The 22549-nt window shown below is 33.8% G+C and overlaps 1 protein-coding gene and 1 non-coding gene across 2 annotated transcripts; one reads left to right on the forward strand and one right to left on the reverse strand.

Annotated features, from left to right (window-relative positions):
* Nucleotides 1–3892: 3892 nt before the first annotated feature.
* TRNAR-CCU (transfer RNA arginine (anticodon CCU)) lies at nt 3893–3965 on the forward strand. Its single transcript has one exon. It is a non-coding gene; the product is annotated as a tRNA-Arg (tRNA).
* A 1560-nt stretch (nt 3966–5525) lies between these two features.
* On the reverse strand, nt 5526–20829 carry LOC124843220 (putative glutamate carboxypeptidase AMP1). Its single transcript, XM_088095784.1, has 10 exons — nt 19712–20829; nt 18594–18836; nt 18121–18273; nt 13081–13152; nt 12798–12885; nt 12597–12680; nt 7183–7271; nt 6257–6370; nt 6009–6143; nt 5526–5895 (listed from the first exon to the last, which is right to left on the reverse strand). The coding sequence occupies exons 1-10, from the start codon at nt 20648–20650 to the stop codon at nt 5713–5715; spliced, it is 2100 nt and encodes a 699-aa protein (XP_087951910.1). The 5' UTR covers nt 20651–20829; the 3' UTR covers nt 5526–5712.
* Between the last annotated feature and the right edge of the window lie 1720 nt (nt 20830–22549).

The raw sequence follows: 22549 nt of genomic DNA on the forward strand, positions 1-22549 counted from the left end.
GTCTACTCAGCACTTGGTGTCGACAGCCCACCGGGATCACAACCGCGAGAATGAAAATGATGCAAGTCGTAATTGACAGCCATCCCATCACACCAACCCGAACGGTCGAGAAAGAAGGAAACCAACGCCCATGCAAATCGCTCGGCCTACCAGTTTACTCCCTTTTACGGCGACCATCATGTAAACTCCAATGCCAGAAAAAACTCCTCCCGCATTGGATAAATATGATGGATCAACTGATCTAGATGATCACCTCAGGACGTTGGTTAATGCAATGACATTCTACATGAACAACAACATTCCCTTTTGGCCATTAAGAACCAGACGAGCGTTCAGTCTCAGCATCAATGTCAACCAGCTTCGACACTCGCGAGCCCTCAGCTTTGTTCAAACATACATATATTTTGATAACTATTTTCTATACAACCATCGTAAATTTATCTTATTCTTTGATTAAATAGTTTAATATCTTAATTTAATGTTATATTATTTAAGCTTTATTCTTTAATTGAATAAATATATGGAATAAAACAGATGGAGACATCACACTCTAACATATTAATAAGTCACAAGAAATATAATTCACGGTATATTTCACACTTATCTCCCATGTTGATATTTGAATATTATTTTCTTAGTCGAATGAAACTTTTTTTCTGTTGGCAATTTCATAATTTCATATGAAGACTCTCTTTTGGATGTGTTTTTAAATTGCTAGAAGAATAAATCTCAAAATCAAATCAACAACATCCATATAAAACTTAAGTGGGTCATGCATAAATTTACTAACAACATTCACTATATAGGTAATATTTGGACATGTATGGGATAAATAAATTAATTTTCCTACCAGCTTTTGGTATCTCTCTCTGTCTATCCTTGTTGAATTTGAGTATTGAAAGATTTTATGATTTTGTTCAATTAGTGTATTAACTAGTTCACTCCCAAGTAGCCTAGTTTCCAACAGTAAGTCAATAATATATTTTCTTTGCATAGAAAAATACCATGTTTTGATCTAGTTACTTCAATGCCCAAAAAATATTTGAGGTTTCCAAGTTGTTTCATCTCAAATTCAGATGCAAGGTATTGTTGTAAACTAGAAATCTTATCTACATATATAATCAAAGCTGTAATTTTTCCTTTTCCTCTCTTAAAAAAATAAGGTGTGATCAAAGCTACTTGCTCTATAGCCAAAAACCTATAGACTTGGTAAACCTTCCAAACCATGCTTTTGGGGATTGTTTTAATCCATATAGAGCCTTCTCTAATTTGCAAACCTTCCCAATTGAATCTGCCATGTCGGGTGGAGAATCCATATAAATTTCTTCTAAAATTTCTTCATGTAAGAAAGCATTTTTCACATCAAATTGTAGAACATGTCAATCTTGGTTTGCTACTAGCGACAAAAGTATTCTCACAGTGTTGAGCTTGGCTACCAGTGTAAACATCTCTTGGTAATCTACACCATAAAACTGAGTGTAACCTCTAGCCACAAGTCGTGCTTTATACCTCTCAATAGTTCCATCAGCTTTATGCTTAATTGTAAATATCCATTTGCAGTCCACAGTTTTATTTCCTCTTGGTAAGGACACAATATCCCAAGTGTTGTTTCTTTCTAAAGTTGTCATCTCATCAACATTGCTTTCGTCTATCTAGGATCTGCCAAAGTTTCCTATATATTACTAGGAATAGAAATTGAAGATAATTGAGATACAAATGATGCATATGACTTGGATAACTTGTGAGATGACACATATTTACTAATAGGATATTTAACATTGGTTTGGAGGTCTGGATCATATTTAGTTGGAGGTTGACCACAGAACGAGGTGGAGAATTATATTGAACAGTAGTAGACTCTGTGTTTGGTGTGTTGATGGTCTCATGCAGACAAGAATCAATTTCATGATCGGTTTCATCTAAATTAGTCTTATCAAGGATAGATCAAGAGAAGCAAGTTTATGATTAGTTTCATCTAAATTAGTATTATCAGAGATAGAATCAGAAGGTACCTCTGAAGAGTCAAGCTGAACTTGTGGAGAAGATTGAGCCAATTGATTATGATCAGAAGACACTATATTATCCAAAAAAAGAAGTGTCCATATTTGGGATTGACTCACTTCCTGCAAAATGATCCTCACATGATAATTTATCTTCACAATATAATTTTATATCAGATATATCAAACATACTAACCCCATCGACATTAATAATAACAATTTTAGAACAAATCAGGGAAAAATTAGTAAATTTATGAGGATCACCAGTCATATGATCAGTAGCACCTAAATCAATTATCCAATCACTATCCCTAGTAACAACAAAAAGATTAAGGATATAGTTAGATTTACCTAACTTGGTCACAAATCCGGTAGTAGTAGAAATATAACTCTTGGAAGCCGCGAAAATCCCGGAATCATGTTTCTCCCATTGATTCTTATCGAAAGAAACCATCAAACATTTAATGAAAAAAGAAACACAAATTTATATGTTACAGAGGATATAAGTGTTTTGCTCTTGATACCATATAAAAAAAGTGTAAAGAATAATTATGATTATTATTTCAGATATTAGTGTACCATACATATACGTACAAAGATCCTATAATTCCTCCTCTATTAAAGAAAGAAATGACATCTGCACAAATTATAATAATGTTTAAATTATAACTAATAATAATGAATTATACTAAAACTATAACTATTCATTTCAATCTGATTATTTACTAAATTCTTCTTTTTTATTTATTAATTGATATTTTTTAATATTATGTTAATTGTTAAACCAATGTGTTTTATGTGATGAGAAAAAAAAAAGTAATGGATATTAATTTATTTTCGTTTATAAATCAATTTTTTTATTTAAATTATTCGTGATTCCTTTTTCATCATTTTTGAGACTTAAAAGTAATTCCGAAGTGAAGAATTGATCTCAAATTATTGTTGTGAATAGTATGTAATTCTTACAATTTTTGCGGTGTTTTTGTTTATAATTTTTTATTTATATTCATCTATTTTATTTTATTTCTAGTTGTAGTAGTATATAATGTGAATTAGAAAATATGAGTCCCATTTTGAAAAAGTTAAAGAAAAAGAAAAAAAAAAGTAAGAGTTAAAATGTTCTTGATAAATTTGTTACTACATATAAATTTTGATACTAAAACATAGAATATCATTAGAACACTTTATAAAGAAGATATTATCAATAAATTAATTATTATCATATGAAAAATAAAATCTAATAACTTGATTTATTATTTATCCAGTATAATATTATTTATAATAATTATATATAATTTAAATTTCTGTATCTTAAACGATATGGTTTTAAAATATTTATATAGTATTCAATTTATATTGGCTCTTATATTTTACATTACGTTCTTTATTTTATTATTTTATCAGTTATTTTAATGCTAAAATGTTATATTTCTCATACTTTGATTATATTCCAACGTGTAGGGTTGCTTTTTTTTAATAATTTTTATAATTTAGTTTGTAAAATTGAAAGGTTCTGTCTGATCTTTAAGTCGGTTAAAAATATTTAACTTTGAATAAAAATATGTTGGTATAGGTAGTTTTGTTTAAATAAGAAGTCTTAGAAAGCAGGGTATGTCTTTGCTACTTGAAAATGTGTAAGTAAATACGTCTTATGCTAAAGGATAATATTTACTACAATTTGGTGTAAACAAGTTGTGATAAGATTCACAGTAAGATAATCTCATGCTATTTCCTTTATCAATAGGAAATATAAATAAATATTATAATTAATTTTTAAAAATATTAAGATAATTGAACTTGTCCAAAATAAATTAAATTGAAGTTACTAATTTAGTTCTTTTGTTTCTTTATTTTAATTTAGATAAAGCTAATCAAGTGCATTGAACATGTAAGCGCCTGTAGCTCAGTGGATAGAGCGTCTGTTTCCTAAGCAGAAAGTCGTAGGTTCGACCCCTACCTGGCGCGGCAATTCTTTTTTACCTTTCCTTCTTTTAATGATTTATTATTTTAATTTAAGAAATAAGAATAATATTTTAAGTCAAGTTTAACTTTCTAAAGTAATTTCTTGACAAATATTGTTCATTTCAGTGTTTCACAATAAATCAACTTGATTTCATCTTACATATTTCAGAGTAATCATTGAAAAAAGAATTCCATATATAATCAGATGATAATTACATAATTGTTTTGATAAATCTTTAAGCATGTGTTTACTTGATAAAAAAAAACTGTTCATGCATATTTAAGGTGATGAAATGCGAAAAAATGTATGTTCATTTTAGTCGAAATGTGCTGATTTGCATATTGAGGAATTTTTCATCACCTGCTGGAGTGGAGAGATTTGAAGGGATTTATCAGTGGAGGTGTATTCGGTTACCTTCCACCCGTATTCGGTTCCAGGAGTGTGAATAATTTTTGAAGAATCCGTATTCGATTCCCAGCGGGTGATATTCGGTTCACATACTTCTCAATGAGCTTCGTATTCGGTTGCATGCACGATCAGGAGCAAAGACGAAGGAGAAAATTAGTTCCCCTGCAAGCAATCCAAAACAGAAAGAGAAAAGAGAAGGGTATCTCTTTTTCTGCCCCGCAACCTCCCTGGAACGGAGAAGGAGAGAAATAGCCCATCGGCGACGCGACAAAAAGACCCCAACGCTGGGTTTGTGCATGAAGAAAAAGAGATTGCACAAACCAAAGAGAAAGGGAAAGAATTTTCCCGTGCGCGCTGCAAGACTCCCACTGGATTTCTTAGTTGGAGAAGAAGAAAGGTGACAAAAATTGAAAAAAATATTGACTCAGGACAAAGGCCTAAACACACCCTTTTCTTTTCTGTGTTAGACAAAAACTCAACAACTACTTTAACATCATTGAATAGCATTGTCTGAGCAGTCTATTTTTTCAAAGGACGTGTGGAACAAAGAAGAAGCTTTCTTTGTTTTCTTTTTAATATTTTTTTTATTCTTCAAAAATAATGCAGAATTATTATTCTTCTATTGTAATGGATTATTAAATTGCCTCTTAAATTGAAATTCTAATATATAAATATTTAACATCATTTAATATTATCTTAAAAACTAATTAAGATTTTACCTTAGAAACATTCTAATTTAATCTTTAAATAATTTGATAATATTAAAAACTTAAAAACAATTTGATAATATTAAATAGCTCTTAAATTTAAATTTTAATATTAAATAATTAATGTTAATTTTTTATTTTTTATAAACATTTTTATAATTAAATATAACATTAACAATTATAATTTTATATTACTTTAATAACTAAAGACATTTTAATAATATTCAATTTCTATTCATTAAACAATTTTTTTATTTGTCACATTAATCAAATCCTACACTAATTCTTACAAACTTTACTTCTAAATTCATTTTTAATTACTTCTAAATTCACTTAAGTAAACACAAAAATATTTACCTTCAAATCTCTTTAAATTCATTCCATTACTCTCCCCAAATTATCTTCCTCTATCACTCCAAGTGAACAAAACATAAAAGAAAGACAAACCAGAAAAAACAATGGAGTTCATATAAGCCGACTAGAAAAGTGAATTCTCATCAAAGAAACAATAAACAAACAAGGCAAGTGATTTAACCTCAATGTACAGTTGAACATTTACTGGTAAAAATGAAGCACAAAATAGAAACTGATATTTACAGTTCAACTAAGATAAATTCCATCTTTTCCAGTAGTTTTAGGCCAAATCTCCTCTTAGTGCTGAAGCAGCTCTTTGAATAGCCCTGGCCACCCTCCAAAGCTCATGCTGAATTGCTGCCAGCCTTTCTTTTTCACTCATTTTAAACATCTCAGACATAGAGTCAGCTATTCCAGGGAAGAAATCCAACTTGCTTTCTTGGTCTCTGGGAGGCCCAAAAACCTGTGCAGTAATGTAATGTAATGACACAAATTAGCAATTTATCATATGAAATTTTTAACATACAACTAGCACAAGAAGAGTTTAAAGTGCACATTGAAGGCAAACACACTCACAAGATGCTTGAACCATTGTCTTCCTCGAAGCCCGTCAACATCCAAGAAACCTTTTTCCGTAAGCATCAGTCTATCATTCAATGCTCGTATCTTCATATCCACAAAATGATCTGAGTTTTCTTGCAGTCTCAGTTTCTGCAGTACATGAAGACAAGTAGAAGAAGGCATGATAATAGTAATAGTAATTATGTCAAATTTAAATCATAAATAATGCTAATACATTACAACCCATTGCACTTTCCTTTTACCTTTGATTCCTCATTAGCTTCTTTGGCAGCAGAAGCAAATTCTTGAATCGACGCAGTTAGTGGATGTAGAGAAATTTGCTTGTCTAACAAGTTGCTCAATATGTCATTGTACACCTGTCCAAAGTGGTGGATGGTTATCTAATCAATAATGATACTAGAATGTTTTGAATTGATGGAAGACATAGAAGTACAATGTTAGAATTCATAAAACTTCTTTCAATTCACCCCCACATCTTACCCTCTTTGCCTATCAGCCAAATATTAGCATTCTATTCTTTCCTTAGAAAAACTTAAACATTTCAACTAAACACAGAATCAAAACTAAATATTTGAACTAACAAAATCAAATAATCAAAGTGCACAAAAACTTTATCTTACAAATTATTAATTTTATAAGATTAAGATAGACTTAAAATTAAAAAAATTAGTAATTTCTCAAGTCCTTACGTAATTAATATTAACACTAACCGCCATTAAGATTTGATGGCCAAGTGAGCCTAGCTCAAAAGATTAGGCTGATCGTTGTCGTGGGTTCAAGTTGTAAAATCAATTTTAGTATTCTAGTATCATAATAACTTTTATAATTAGAGAAAATATCTATATAATCTTTTTAATTTAAGATAAAATATGTGTATGATTTTTTAGATTATTTTGTTTTTCTATTTCTCTTTTGAAAAATTAGATTGCTAAAATAGAGGCAAGAAAAATATAATTATCTTGAATGAAAACAAGAAACTTACTCTCTTTTTCAAGTATAACTATTGTGGACACTAAAGATATTGTAAATTGGATTCTAACTTATCAAAACTAATATAATTTTGCCATTATCCGTCTAACTAAAACTCCCTCCTTGTTTGATATTCTAATATCGAAAGATAGTACTTAACAAAAAGTTAATCAAAATACTTATGAAGATAAATGCATACCTGTAACTGATCCGCATAAGACACATAATTGAAAGGTATAATGGAATCATCAGCAAGGCGAAGGGCTAGAAGCCCCCAAATTCCAGTAACTGATACAACAAAGAACAGATAAGATATATCATCTCATGACTGACACATGATTCGCCAATAAAATTATAATTTTAAAGTTTTTGCTACGAGGGGTATATTTTATTTATTTGTTTTGTGGTGATTTTTAAGTTCTCTACTCTCTTCAGTATTTTTTCTTCTTTTCAATGAATTTAATTAATGTTTATTTTTAAATTTAGATTTCCTAAATAATTTTTTTAATTTAAAATATTTAAAATGCTAAACATTACTGTAATAATTAAATTTTAACAGAATAAAATAATGCAATATAATATAATAAGTAATCATGTATATCATCAGTTACACTGTTTAATAATTATTTGAAAAAATAGCAGTTAATTTCGTCTCTATCAACAAACAAGCCCAATATAAAATACACTTATTCCTTTTATCAGTTTTAGATAGATACAAACAGACATATAGCATAGGGCATATGTTTCAACTCTAGCTCCAAGACTCCATTTTGTTAAAGATCTCTCACTATATATTTCTATCGGTAAATGTGTGATACCTTTCATTAATTGAATAAGACTATTAAAATAATAGTACAAAAGCAGAATAAAAACAGTCAATCATCCCACTGGATTTGCTTCTTTTAATCATATTTTATTTCCTCTTTTTTTTCATATGGCCCTCTTATCTTTTGTCTTGGTAGACCTCTTTAATGTTTTGACCTATTTTGTTATGTCTGAATTTTTAATAACTTCGACTAATTCGTTTATGACCTTAGGCGATTTCTCAACAATCTTGATCAACTTCTTAGTCTTTGTCTGGAATTTTACTCATCAGATTGTTCGACTTCTCAATATTTGAGCTTCTCATACTTGAGTTTATTTTCCACGTTTGCCTTCTCAACATTTGTCGCACCATTTTTCGAGATCACTTCATCCATTGTTGGAACCGAGCTCTCCATGTCCACTTCATCCACACTCTTCTTCATCTTCTTCTTCTTTAAGAAGGTTTCTCTCACTTTTCTTCTCAGCTCGACAAAATTTAGCAATGTGACCGGACTTACCACAATTATAGCATTTCCTTTATCTACATTCGTTTGCATAGTGGTCATGCTTGTTACACTTAAAACACTCCACTCATGATCAATCTCCTTGGTCTTTCCTTTGTCCTCGGTCATGCCAATTCTGCTGAACGGTATGCACTTCACTCTCATTCTTAAAATTACCTCGATCACGTCTATCTCGTCCTTGGCTTCCTCATCCTCTACTTCCAAGACCTCGACTCTGAGTAATTTGGCTATGAGTAATCCAAATTTCATTCGAGTTAAATTATGCCACTGCTTGATCGAGAGGTTCAACCTGTCCATCTCAACTCCTCCTTTATTCGTGGGCTTCCAATGACCAACAAGTTCATCCACGGTGAGAACGAACAAGTCCTTCGATTCTCCGATGGCCCACACAATACTTTCGAAATATCTTTTGTAAGGGATCTCCATTCTTGCCGAGTTGGTTGGCCACTTCTCCACTCGAGTTATGTACTCAATTATATACGCTTTAGACCTCATCTTCAACTGTTCAAACTCTCCTGTAGAGCTTGTATCTGGACTTGTCTAACGCGGTTGTCACCTTTATACGCAACCTCCAATATCTCTCAAGCTTCGTCACTATTTTTTCAAATCCCTACTCATCTACTGCATTGTAGTGAGAACACAATGTTTACCCATCTCTTGCATGTGTTTTTTTTTCAACAGGGTTGTCTGTGCCACCGTCTGATGATCATCTTCATCAAGTTCAACGTACCCGTCTTCCACCATATCCCAAATGTCTTGAGATCTTAATAACGTCTTCATCTGTAGGCACAAATTATTATAATTGTTTTTTTTTTGTCAATTGTGGCACACTCATACTATTGACAACCTTTATCATCTCTCTCACAAAAAAATCAAACACTCACTTCTTCCCTCCCAAAGCTCTGATACCACTTTGTTAAAAATCTCTCAAGCACAAAGGCATATTTCTAAGTGTAAAATGTGTGCTACCTTTCCTTAATTGAATAAGGCTATTAAAATAGTCGTACAGAGAAACAGAATAAAAACATTCAATAGTGTAGCTGTATAAAAATATAAAAACTAACCAACTGAAAACGCGTACTTGAATCTAATAATGCCCAACAAAAAATATCCCCTAAAACTAACAAAATCAATAAACCAATACACTTTTAACCTTTTTTAAATCTAAGTTTATTTAACACGTTTCTCTTTTCTTTCCGATTCTTTTCTTCCGTTGTCTTCTTGATCATGTTTGAAGAATCCTCAAGCTTGTATTTTCATTATAGTGAGAGTTCAACCTCAGGCTTCATAAACCAACTGGAGTTGTAGGAAGACTTTATTCCTCTGTTGAAGTTTGTTCTCGATATCCTTCCCTTCTTGAGAGCAAGAAGAGGAAAACTCAAAGTTTTACTCAATGTCTTTTATAGCACTAGGTAAAGTTCTTTTTTTTTCCTCAGGACTAAAAGGGTTAGAGACATGGACGATGATGTTTGTCATCATCTCCAAATTATATAGGAAGAAGTTCAGAACTTTGGATTTGATCTACAATGGCTGAAACCTCATGTTGAATCTGTCTTAGACATGAAAACTCGGGTTGAGAAAGTTCTTGCTGTGAAAAGGTTAAAGGAGAATGTGATTATTTTGGAGAACAATCTGGCTATTTTAAAGATGGAAGCAAAGAAGAGATTTGGTCAAAGCATGTGATTTGGATGTTAGATATGGTAAACCATGATTCAAGATTATTTTCTTTGTTGAATAATTTTTTGTAGGTGGTGGACATGTTTTTTTTTTCATCTTTATCAACCTTTAGATGATCCAATATGATTTTTTTTATGTTGAACTTGTTTGACATGAATTGCAATAATTTTGTTCAGGGATATTGTGTTGAATAAATGCTACTATGTGATTAATCTTCATTAAACAGAAATCAGGGTATGAAATGGATATTTAAGGGTTCATGTTTATTTAAAGCTTCACGACCTGACCAAACCATTTTATATAGGAAAGAAAAAAATTATAATATAACTAGACAACTTAGAGATAAACAAAACTAATTAGAAATAAAAGATTTGTTAGTGAGATATTATGTTTATGGGTGTGTATAGACTTTTAGAGGTACATCTACATGTGTTTTAAAGATTCTATCTCATCTTTATTAGAATCTATTTAAGTGTACAAGTGTTTAGCCAAAATGTTGTAAAAAGTTGTTTCATTTTAACTGTTGTCTGTTTTTGGTGTTTCGGTGTTGTTCTATCTGGTGCACACTGATAAGAGGTTCTAACCCATATAAATAAGGGTGATACTCTCCTTTACATTCACCTGAATAATATACAAATATACATACAGTTTAAACACGTTACCTTTCTTCTTTTTTATGCCTAATCTTTTATGGTATCAAGAGCATAGGTTCGAAACCTGTGAGTGTGAGTGTGAGACAAACTAGTTTTCTAGTTTGTTCTTCAGGTTTCAAGAAGTGTATCCATAGTGGTATGAGAATTCTTCAGAGTGTGTATCTTGAGGCCATCAAGAAGTGAGGTATCTTGAGTCTTCAAGAAGTGTAGAAGAAGAACATCTGGGAGGATAAGAGGGCAAGAAGGAGGTTACAATGGAGTTATGGCTAGACTAGGAGGAATAAACTATGGTGAGTTATATGCACCTGTGGCTAGGATGGAAATGGTGAGACTTGTGGTGGCTTTAGCAAATCATTTTGGTTGATCATTGCATCAATTGGATGTAAAGTCAGCTTTTCTAAATGGAAGATTGGAAGAAGAGGTCAATGTAATGCAGCTTCCTAGATTCGAAGTTGAGGTGCAGCAGGGAATGGTTTACAAATTAAAGAAAGCCCTGTATGGGCTAAAACAGGTCCCTAGAGCTTGGAATCGGAGGATTGATCAATTCATGGATAACATTGGTTTTGAGAGGTGTATTTCAGAACATGGTGTCTATGTGCAGAGCAGCAAAAGAGAAGGGAGAGTTGAAAGACTAATAGTATGCCTATATGTAGATGACATGCTAATTACTGGAAGCAATGAGAAGGCCATTCATAATTTCAAGCTCCATATGCTGAATGAGTTTGAAATGAGTGATTTAGGCAAGCTAAATTACTTTCTTGGCATAGAATTTGTTGAAACTAAGAAGGGGATAGTGATGCATCAATCACGCTATGCTAAAGAGATGTTGAAGAAGGCTGAAATGCAGAATTGCAATGCTGCAAATACACCTGTAGAAGTGGGTTTAAGACTGGAAATTGATCCAGAAGAGGAGGTTGTAGATGTTACTCTTTATCATAACATGGTAGGAAGTTTAAGATACTTGTGCAATACAAGGCAATATGTGAGTTATAGTGTTGGTCTTGTGAGCAGGTACATGCAAAATCCAGGAATATCACACTTGAATGTTGTAAAACGCATTTTAAGATACATACAAGGCACACACAACTATAACATTCTATTTCAAGAAGAAGAGAAGGTATAGTAATGAGAATAAAGGCCTATTCTGATGCAAAATAGTGTGGAGATAAAAGTGATAGGAAAAGCACGGGAGGGTATTTGTTCTTCCATGGAAACTCACCATTATCATGGAGTTCAACCAAGGAACCTGTGGTGGCTTTAAGCTCTTGTGAAGCAGAATATATTGTAGCATGTGAGGCAACATGCCAAGCTATGTGGCTAAAATATATGATGGAGGGATTGAAGATAGAATTAGCGGAAAAAATACAACTATGCATTGACAACAAATCTGCAATAGATTTGGCCAAGCACCCTACTTCTCATGGAAGAAGCAAGCATATTGAAACAAAGTTTCATTCTATCGTGAGCGAGTGAAGGATGAAACGTTGGAGTTGTGCGATTACATATCAGAAATGCAACTTGCTGACGTTCTAACCAAGGCTCTCAAATTTGAAAGATTTACAAGCCTTAAGAAGCTGACTGGGGTTGCTAGAACAATCTAGTTTTGGCTTAGGGAGGTGTATTAGAATATGTTTAAGTGTACAGGTGTTAAGCCAAAATGTTGCATAAAGTTGTTTCATGTTAATAGTTATCTGTTTTTTGTGTTTCGGTGTTGTTTTATCTGGTGCACACTGGTCAGAGGTTCTAACCCTTATAAATAAGGGTGATACTACGCTTTACATTCAGTTGAATAATATACAAATATACATATAGTTTAAACACATTACCTTTGTGCCTAATCCTTTAATCTTTAAGTCCCTTAAAAATATATCATCTCATGACTAACACATGGATTTGCCAATAAAATTATAATTTTAAAGTTTTTGGTAAAAGGAGTATTAAACAAGAAATCAAACCAGCTACATGGCGCTGAAAGAACGGATCTCCAAACTCAGTCATCCAGTTGTAGGAGTCGAAAGCAGTATGATAAACAGGATAATCTAGAGAAAAGACATAACATTAGTCAACACATAAAGCACGAGTATGTGATACATTTTGACACGACTTTTTCTCAAATCATATGGAACCCTTTGAGTTCATATCAATGAGGTGCATACCTTTACCATAATATATATCAATAGATGGAACCCCTGCATGTTGCACAAAAGGAGCAAAATCAGAATCAACTCTACCCAGCCTTTGAATCTGCAATCAACCAAGATAAAACTGCTGAGCAACAAATATATGGTTTTTTATCACCATCAATTAATGCTGAAAGATTTTTTTTTCAATTTTAAATTAGATTCCTAAATAAAAACATAACTAGCAAAAAGGGAAAACAATACATATGAATCTATCAAAACTCGAAAGGCATCTAGACAACCAAGAAGTTAGTCCTACATTAGATTTTCCACCACCAGTTGCCCAATTCTGATATATCGGTGTACCCTCATCAGAGTCAGGATCCTTGACCTGAAATAAACAGACATGGAACTTGATGTAAAGTATTAAAGTGTAATGCAAATTCTAGAAGAATGTAGAAACTTCTAAGATAGAAGAAAAGAAATGTAGCACAAGTTCTAGAATATTGTAGAAAAATCTAATAATAGGAAGAAAAATCAAGAATATTCTACATAGATAAAAATCTAGAACATTCCACATAAGTTGTAGCTAGCATGTTCTAGAATAATCTATGGGTCTATAAATATCCATGAACTCTACCATTTGATGCAAGATGTAGACAACATTTACCATTTGAATGTAGACAACATCTACCATTTGAATGTAGACAACATCTACCATTTGAATGAAGCCAACATCTACTACAACTAAAGACAACTACAACACTTCTTCCAACTACTAATCTACATTCAACTATCTCTACATTTTCTCTATCCCATCAACTATTCCTTTCACAACCTCAAAATACTAACAGTGGTACCAGAGCTACGTTCGGTCATCTATTGGGCGTAGATAAAAATCTTCAACTACCTTAAATAAAACTATTACTCCATCATGTACTACCTCCAAAATATTTTCTCAACTCATGGATACTACCAATCAAACATCATCAACTCCAGTACCTATTTTCATAGGAGAAAATTATGATTTCTGGAGTGTCAAAATGAAGACATTCTTCCGTTCTCAAGATTTATGGGACATCATAGAAGAAGGATTCACTATTCCAGAAGACACCTCCACTCTTACTGTAGCTCAAAAGAAGGAGTTGAAGGAAAACAAGCAGAAGGATTCAAGGACTTTATTTGTTCTTCAACAAGCAGTTGATGACACAATTTTTCCAAGGATAATTGGTGCCACAAGTGCAAAACAAGCTTGGAACACAATATAAGAGGAGTTTCAAGGAAGTGACAAGGTACGCAATGTTAAACTTCATTCTCTAAGACGAGAGTTTGAATTATTAAGAATGAAAGAATCTGAGACCATTAAAGACTACTATTCTAGAATAAAAGAAATAGTTAGACAGATGAGAGCCTATGGGAAAAATATTCTTGACAAAAAGATTGTTGAGAAAATTTTAATTTCTATTCCCCAAAATATGATGCAATCGCAACCGCGATTGAACAAACAAAAGATTTGGCTACATTGTTAGTAACACAACTAATGGGCTCTCTTGAAGCTTATGAACAAAGATTGAAAAGGCATAAAGAAGACTCGGTTGAAAATGTCTTTCAATCAAAACTAAAATTACGGTCTCCGAATAAAGAATATGAAGGAAATAAAAGTAGAGAAGAAATTTCTAGAAATAAAGAAAATCCTAGAAGCTTCTCTATGACTCTTCAAGGAAAATATCCTCCATGTGGCATCTGTAAAAAGACAAGTCATTTGGAAAAAGATTGTTGGCATCATGGAAAACCTCAATGCCACTATTGCAAGAAATTTGGTCACGTAGAAAGGTATTGTCGTAATAAAAATAAGCATCAAGCAAACTTTGCAGAAGAAGATAATCAGGAAAACTCTTATTCTACGCCAATCAAGAATCTCCTGATAGAGAAGGAAGTTGGTACTTGGATAGTGGATGCAACAATCACATGACGAAAGATCAAAGCATCTTCAAAGACATTGATAAATCTATCAATGTCAAAGTTCGACTAGGAAATGACACCACAGTGGAGTCTCGAGACAAAGGAACTATCATGATGGAGACAAAGAAAGGTACGAAATTTATCAAGGATGTTTTATTAGTTCCCAATCTTAAAGAGAATCTTTTAAGTATTGGCCAAATGATGAAGAATGGATATTCTCTTCATTTTGAGAAAGATACATGCAAAATTTATGATAGTAAAATGATAAAAATTGGCCAAGTAAAAATGGAGAAGAGAAATATAAGCTTTCCTATAAGCTTCAAACTTGGAACTAATATTGCCATGAAGGTAGAAGTTGATGACTCATGGCTTTGGCATAGGAGATTTGGCCACTTCAACACACATGCCTTAAAACTTCTATATAAGAAAAACATGATGAGAGATCTTCCATGCTTTAAGGAGAATATTGAATCATGCGAAGGATGTCTCCTCGGAAAACAACACCGATTACCATTCTCGACAGACAAAGCATGGAGAGCAAAAGACTTATTGGAGTTGATTCATACCGATTGCGGACCGATGAAAACACCTTCACATCATAACAACGGGTATTTCATCCTCTTCATTGACGACTTCTTTAGAATGACATGTGTCTATTTCTTAAAGGCAAAGTCAGAAGTTTTTGGAGTATTCAAGAAATTCAAGGCCCTTGTTGAGAAGCAAAGTGGAAAATAGATAAAAATACTTAGAAGCGATCGTGGCAAGGAGTACACATCTCGCAAGTTTGACAAATTCTATGAAGATGAAGGCATAGAGCGACAACTTACAGTCGCATATACTTCACAACAAAATGGCGTGTCAGAGAAAAAGAATCGCACAGTTATGGAGATGGCAAGATCAATGCTGAAAGAGAAAAGTATGCTTAACACTTTTTGGACAGATGTCCAACTAAAGTAGTCCAAGACAAGACTCCTATTGAAGCTTGGAGTGGAAGAAAGTCATCAGCTAAACACCTACGAGTATTTGGATCTATGTGCTACATATATGTTCCTGATCAAAAGAGGCACAAGCTAGAAGACAAGACTATACGAGAAATATTTTTGGGATATAGCACACAGTCAAAAGGCTATCGAGTTTACAACCTACAAACAAAAAAGCTCATCATCAGTCGAGATGTTAAAGTTGATGAAAATGCTTCTTGGAATTGAGAAGAAGAAAAAGTTGTTAAAAACAACATTCTACTTTCAGTGCAACAATCTCAAGAAGAAACTCAAGAAAAGGCAGAAAATTCAGGTACGCTTTCTCTACCTCCACCACAAGATTCTTCACCTGAATCTAGTCCAAGAAGAGAAAGATCTTTGGTAGACATATATGAAACTTGCAATATGACCATGATTGAGCCTAACTGTTATGAAGAAGCATCAAAGCAAGAAGTATGGGTCAAGGCTATGGAAGAAGAGATTAAAATGATTGAGAAGAATAACACTTGGAAACTCATAAATTGCCCTCATGGAAAAGACATCATTGGAGTCAAATGGATATATAAAACAAAGCTCAATCCTGATGGAACTATACAAAAGCATAAAGCAAGATTGGTTGCCAAAGGCTACTCACAACAACTAGGAATAGACTACAATGAGACATTTGCTCCAGTTGCTCGCTTAGATACAATTAGAGTTTTAATAGCTCTTGCAGCACAAAAAGTCAGCCTTTCTAAATGGGGTGCTCGAAGAAGAGATTTATGTTGAAAAACCACAGGGCTTCATCAACGAAGGCAATGAAGGCAAAGTACTAAGACTTAAAAAAGCATTATATGGCCTGAAGTAAGCTCCTCGAGCATGGTATAGCAAGATTGATAAATACTTCATCGATCAAGGATTCAAGAGGAGCAAGAGTGAGCCAACATTATATATTAAGGCACAAGGTCAATAGCATCTCATTGTCTCTATATATGTCGATGATTTTATTTATACAGGAAATAATATAAAGATGATGAAAGAATTTTAAAAAGACATGATGAAGACATTTGAAATGACCGACCTTGGCTTGATGAACTATTTCCTCGGTATATAGGTGAAACAAGAAAAAGAAAGTATATTTATCTCTCAAAAGAAATATATTGAAGCTCTATTAAAGAAGTTCAAGATGAATGGTTGTAAACCTGTCACTACTCCGCTGGTGGTAAACGAGAAGCTACAGAAAGATGATGGAGCACAAGAAGCAGATGCACCATGGTACAAAAGCTTAATTGGAAGTCTTCTCTATCTCACAGCCACACAACTAGACATTATGTATGCTACAAGTCTTCTATCAAGATTCATGCAAAAGCCAAGTCAAATTCATTATGGAGTAGGAAAAAGAATTTAAGATATCTACAAGGCACAAAGGAGTTTGGTATATATGGTACAAAACCATGACTAACGCAAGGAATTGGCTACACAGATAGTGATTGGGTAGGATCAATGGACGACATGAAAAGTACGTCAGCATATGCTTTCTCACTAGGATCGGGTATTTTATCTTGGCATCAAAAAAGCAAGCAACCGTGGCACAATCAACAGCAAAAGTAGAGTATGTAGCAGCTGCTGAAACCACGAGTCAAGCAATATGGCTACGAAGAATACTTGAAGAAATGGGTGAACCACAAGATGGACCGATTATTATTATTGCGACAACAAATCGACAATAGCAATAGCAAAATATCCAGTCCATCATCAAAGAACAAAACACATAGCCATTAAATATCACTTCATTCAAGATGAAGAGACAACTAAACAAATTCGACTCGAGTACTGCCCAACAAAAGACCAAATTGCAGATATATTTACGAAGGCATTACCAAAACCAAGATTTGAACTACTACGCATAATGCTTGGAGTTACCGAATTTTCATTAAGGAGGAGTATTAAAGTGTAATGCAAATTCTAGAAGAATGTAAAAACTCCTAAGATAGAAGAAAAGAAATGTAACACAAGTTCTAGAATATTGTAGAAAAGTCTAATGATAGGAAGCAAAATCAAGAATATTCTACATAGGTAAAAGTCTAAAACATTTCACATAAGTTGTAGCTAGCATGTTCTAGAATAATCTATAGGTCTATAAATATCCATGAACTCTACCATTTGATGCAAGATGTAGACAACATCTACCATTTGAGTGTAGACAACATCTACCATTTGAATGAAGCAAACATCTACTACAACTAAAGACAACTACAACACTTCTTCTAACTACTACTCTACATTCAACTATCTCTACATTTTCTCTATCCCATCAACTATTCCTTTCACAACCTCAAAATACTAACATAAAGCATTAATCAAATACCATGATCAACTATGTTTAAAACACTACCCCCGTGCAGATTTGCATATGCATGTATAATTACTTCAAATACCTTTTTGATGATATCGAGAAGGAGATCATCTAGCTGAGGAGTTGAGCCAGCAAAAAGACCAGGCCCTTGAACAGCACAGTCTACATTAAGGTATGCTACAGCTTTGGAACGAAGATTAACAAGGTTTTGTTCAACCCACTCTGTGGATCCTATCTACGGAAACAGATAAATTTGATTTAGAGAGCACATTACTGGAAGTGACACCGTCATTGAAATAAAGAAAATTGATCAAATAAAAAGCACAAACTATACATTTACTTTTAAAGCAAAAATCTTATCAAAGACTCTAACGCGTGTGAAAGAGACTAACTCAAGATAGTGGCAACAAATTTAGGTAAATAAGACAAATGTAAGTAGAGTTTCACTTTCACCACATGTGTTCAGATTCATTGACTTATCATTTATGAAAATCGAGTGGCCACATAATGAAAGTGGTTAACCATGATGAACGCAAGATTAGTGGAGCTACCTACCATTCCAAATTCCTCTGCATCCCAACTGCATAGAATGATGGTCCTCCGTGGAGTCCACCCCAAACGCAATAGAATAGCATATCTACGAGCAATGTCAAGTAGGGCAGCTGACCCACTGTTGGGGTCAACAGCACCATATGTCCATGCATCTCTATGGTTCCCAAGCAGAACATAGCGATCAGATTCTTCCCGTCCCTTGATAATGGCAAAAACGTTTTCAATGGTAGCCACTTTCATTTCTCCCTGAAAAACCAAATAAGCCAGACTGAAAACATGCACAGAAAACGTACAGCTTGCTAGTAGTTGTTAAGATGAACATCGATATGCTGTCATAATCAAAAACATACAACAACAAACACGAACAATAAACTGTATACCATATCCTGGATGTTTAGAAAGACTTTCATGTTACAAGCTTTTGGTTAACGTTTACCTAGACACACATTAGACTTGGCCAAAAACCTGAACTTCAAAAAATAACTCAACATTTCTCTATATATTTTCTCTATCGTATTTTAATTTAAGTACAAGGTCAATTTGTTTTAGACAAATAATTAGTGAATTTGACTATTCTACCACATAAATATTATGTGTTTTCTGTTAAATATTAAAGAAAAAAATTTAAGTTGACAATATATCTAAGTTGATCTCTTCTTCTTAATAATGCAAACGAGAATTTAGTTAGAATACACATCTAATCATAAGTGGTTGCGTATGATAAAAGAGTTCACTTTTGTCATAGTTGTCTTAAAAATTATATTTAGAGTGATATTAGTTAGTTGACTATAAAAGACTTTCAGAAAAAATATAACATACAAGTTACAACTATCAATATATAATAAATTTCTTTATTTTTATAATAATTATTACTTTAAAGTTCGTACCTAAAATAACTGACTTGAAATTTTTTTCACTCTCGGTGCATCATGGATACACGAGAATTTTACACTGTTAATCAATCAGAATTCATAGTAGGTATAAATGTAGAAACGAACATACTTAGACAGTGTAAAAATTCTAAATTTCTTCTCCAGAAAATTAATGGCACAAAACTTGAACTAATCTAAAATTTTACATGCATGCATGGACTAAAATATGAAGAAGCAAAAGAAAATTACCTGATAAGTGAAGTTGAGGATGGTGGGGCCAGGACCAACATTCGTAACCTTGGAGGACTTTAGGGTACCCGTCCAATCAGAGGGCAGAGGAGCTCCACCAAGCGAGACCAAGATCCTCTCAGCAGCCTCAGAAGACAAAGGCATGGATGGAATTTTAGGAAACCTTCTCAAAACCTCACTATCATCCAAACCCAAACTCTCGCCGCCATCCACCCCACCCCACCCAGGACTCAGCGGGTCCCCAATCCCCCCTCTCATCACGTGTCCCCTCTCAAAACCTCGGGGCCACGTGTCCCCCTCCCTGAACACCACCGCCGCCGCCGCACCATGCCTCTCGGCCGCCTCCACCACCGCCCCACGCCCCACTCCCCCGCCGCTCCTCGCCACCGCAACGCATCCCGCCACCCTCACCCCCGCCGCCGCCAGCAACCGGAAGTCCTCCTCCCGCCCGTAGTTCACGAACACCGCCGCAGCCCACGCCGACCCCGACGGCGAGTACGCGTGGTACGGCGCCACCACCTCCCCGTCCCCCTCTCCCTCCCCCAACTGAAACTCCAAACTCGAACCGTCACCAAAATGAGCCGAGAGAGAGGAGCGCAGCGGGTAGGACAATAGCACGCGGTGCTTAGCGGTCCTGGTTCGGAGCCCGAGGCCGGTGAAGTGGTTGAGCACGTAGCGCGCGGTTAGGGAAGCGGGTTTTGTTCCCGCGAGGTGAGGGTGCACGGTGAGCCCGCGAAGGTAGTTGGAGATCGTTGCGTTGGAGGAGGACGAGAGGAACACGTGGCCGAAGCGCGAAGCGTCGAGGGAAGTGGCGGAACGGAAAGGGAAATGTAGGGAATAAAACCCCACCACTCCAATGACGATTACCGTGACGAAAGCCACCAACGGTGACGGCTTCGCCGCGAATGCCGTTACTGGTTTTAACCGAAACTGAAGCATTCTTTGCTGGTGAGTGAAGTGGTTGCGGACGGAGTAGGAGACTCTGTTATGACGGTGGAACGGAGAGTTTGTGTTAGTTTAATAATGGAGTTCGATGGTTATTGGTGTTCGGTTTTAGTTTTTCTGTAATGAAACATGGTAGTTCAAATAATATACTATTACTATTAGTTTTGGTTTTATCATGTCTTTTACTTTATTTTCTTTTCTTTTATCGGGTTCATATTTAGCTGTTGTAATAATTTATATTTTTTAATCTAATATTTATTTATTTATTTTATGTTGTTTTCTAATTTAAAAAAGTGATCCGTTAAAGAAAGAAAAGAAAAATGAGATGTAAGAGAATATAAAACTTTGAAGTCATTATAAAATATAAATGAAACTTGAGACATGAAAGAAAATATGTAGATAAAACAAAATAAATAAAATGGTTCAACCTAGGTTAAGAAAATAAATCATCCTTGTATATGTAATAATATAAAATATTATTACTATATATTATTATTGAAAAATATATTTTTTTTATTTCCGTATTAAAAGAATAATGGTGGTTATATAATAAATAATGGATAATTTGTAATGTGACACTAGTACAGTAAGCGAAAACGACAACGATTATTTTTACATATAGGTAGCGGTTCTAGAATCGAGGCATATCCAAGCGAAAACGACAATGATTATTTTTATGCCTCGTTCCCCCTGAACCGAGGCGGTATGTCCCCCTCTACTGGCTCGGTTGTAGCTTGAACCGAGACAATAGAGCCCTTTTTTTTCTCTCATCTGCCAGCCTTTTTGCTTCGGGTGTGGCCATAACTGAGGCCATAAGGGGCTTTTCTACCTTGGTTGTGACCTCAACCGAGGCATATACCCCTGTTTTTTTCTTAAAATGAGGTTTGTTTTTGAAACATTCTCAACTACAGAAATAGACTTAAATATATTTTTATAACCAGAACAGTTCAGAATAATCCAGAAACGTATATTTTGAATGAAAATTATATTAAAACATAAATATATTCAATGGAATCATAAATCAACTTCTTAGAAACATAAATCAAGTTTGAAGCATAAATCAATGCAATATACAAAGTTAAACTAATAATAATGTAGAAAAGCATAAAACAACTTAGAAACATAAACTCAGAACTTATTATATCCTAATATCTACTACATACTATTGTATAAATGAATTACATATTTAGCCAGTGTTTTCCTCACAAGTTGAAGTGACTTCTCTGAAATTGGAGCAATCCTGGAACAGAGTTTTATGTCTCGGTTTTGCCTAGAACCGAAGCAGTAGCACCCTTTAAGCATCAGTTTCGGGACAACCGAGACATATACGTTAGTTTAAACTACGAAACTATCACTGCTCTTTTATATATTTTGATTTCTTTAAAATCGAAGTGAATATAGTTCTTTCTAATCCCTGTGATGTGGTATGTTTTAGAAAGTGAAAAAAAGATTGAGATTGTGAGAGAGAAATAACAGTAAATAGTTATTGTAACCTACAAAATATGTATATTATTATAGTTATAAAAAATAATTTGTTGTGTATTTGAAAGAATAGTTTCTTATAGACTGTAAGGCGGTTGGTTATTCTTAAGTGAAGAACTTGTGCAGAGAAACTGTATATTTACGTGTTTTATTAAATCAAACGTGATTTTAAGTCATTGAAATTATTTAAAATGAAATTAAAATAGTTAGAAAACCGCATATATTTTATATAATGATATAGATTATTATTATTATTATTAAGTGAAGTTTGTTTTGTGAGGTTGGAAGTTGAAGTAAATGAATTTCGTATGATGAAGGCTTACATGATCTAGATTCAGTTATCTGTATGGAAATAGAAAAAATCGTACTTGAATGGAATTGCCTATTTCCAATTAAAGAAATTTCTATTTT

Source organism: Vigna umbellata, chromosome 8 (genome assembly GCF_029865625.1).
Source record: "Vigna umbellata cultivar VRB3 chromosome 8, Vumbellata_1.0, whole genome shotgun sequence".
NCBI lineage: Eukaryota > Viridiplantae > Streptophyta > Magnoliopsida > Fabales > Fabaceae > Vigna > Vigna umbellata.

Bases quoted from the DNA above. Each gene is read 5' to 3' on its own strand.
- LOC124843220 (XM_088095784.1), bottom strand. From the start codon at position 20,650: ATGCTTCAGTTTCGGTTAAAACCAGTAACGGCATTCGCGGCGAAGCCG. The intron at 18,274-18,593 runs GTAGGTAGCTCC...CTGTTTCCGTAG, and splicing joins ATGCAGAGGAATTTGGAATG to ATAGGATCCACAGAGTGGGT. The intron at 12,681-12,797 runs GTATGCACCTCA...TCTTTTCTCTAG, and splicing joins TGATATATATTATGGTAAAG to ATTATCCTGTTTATCATACT.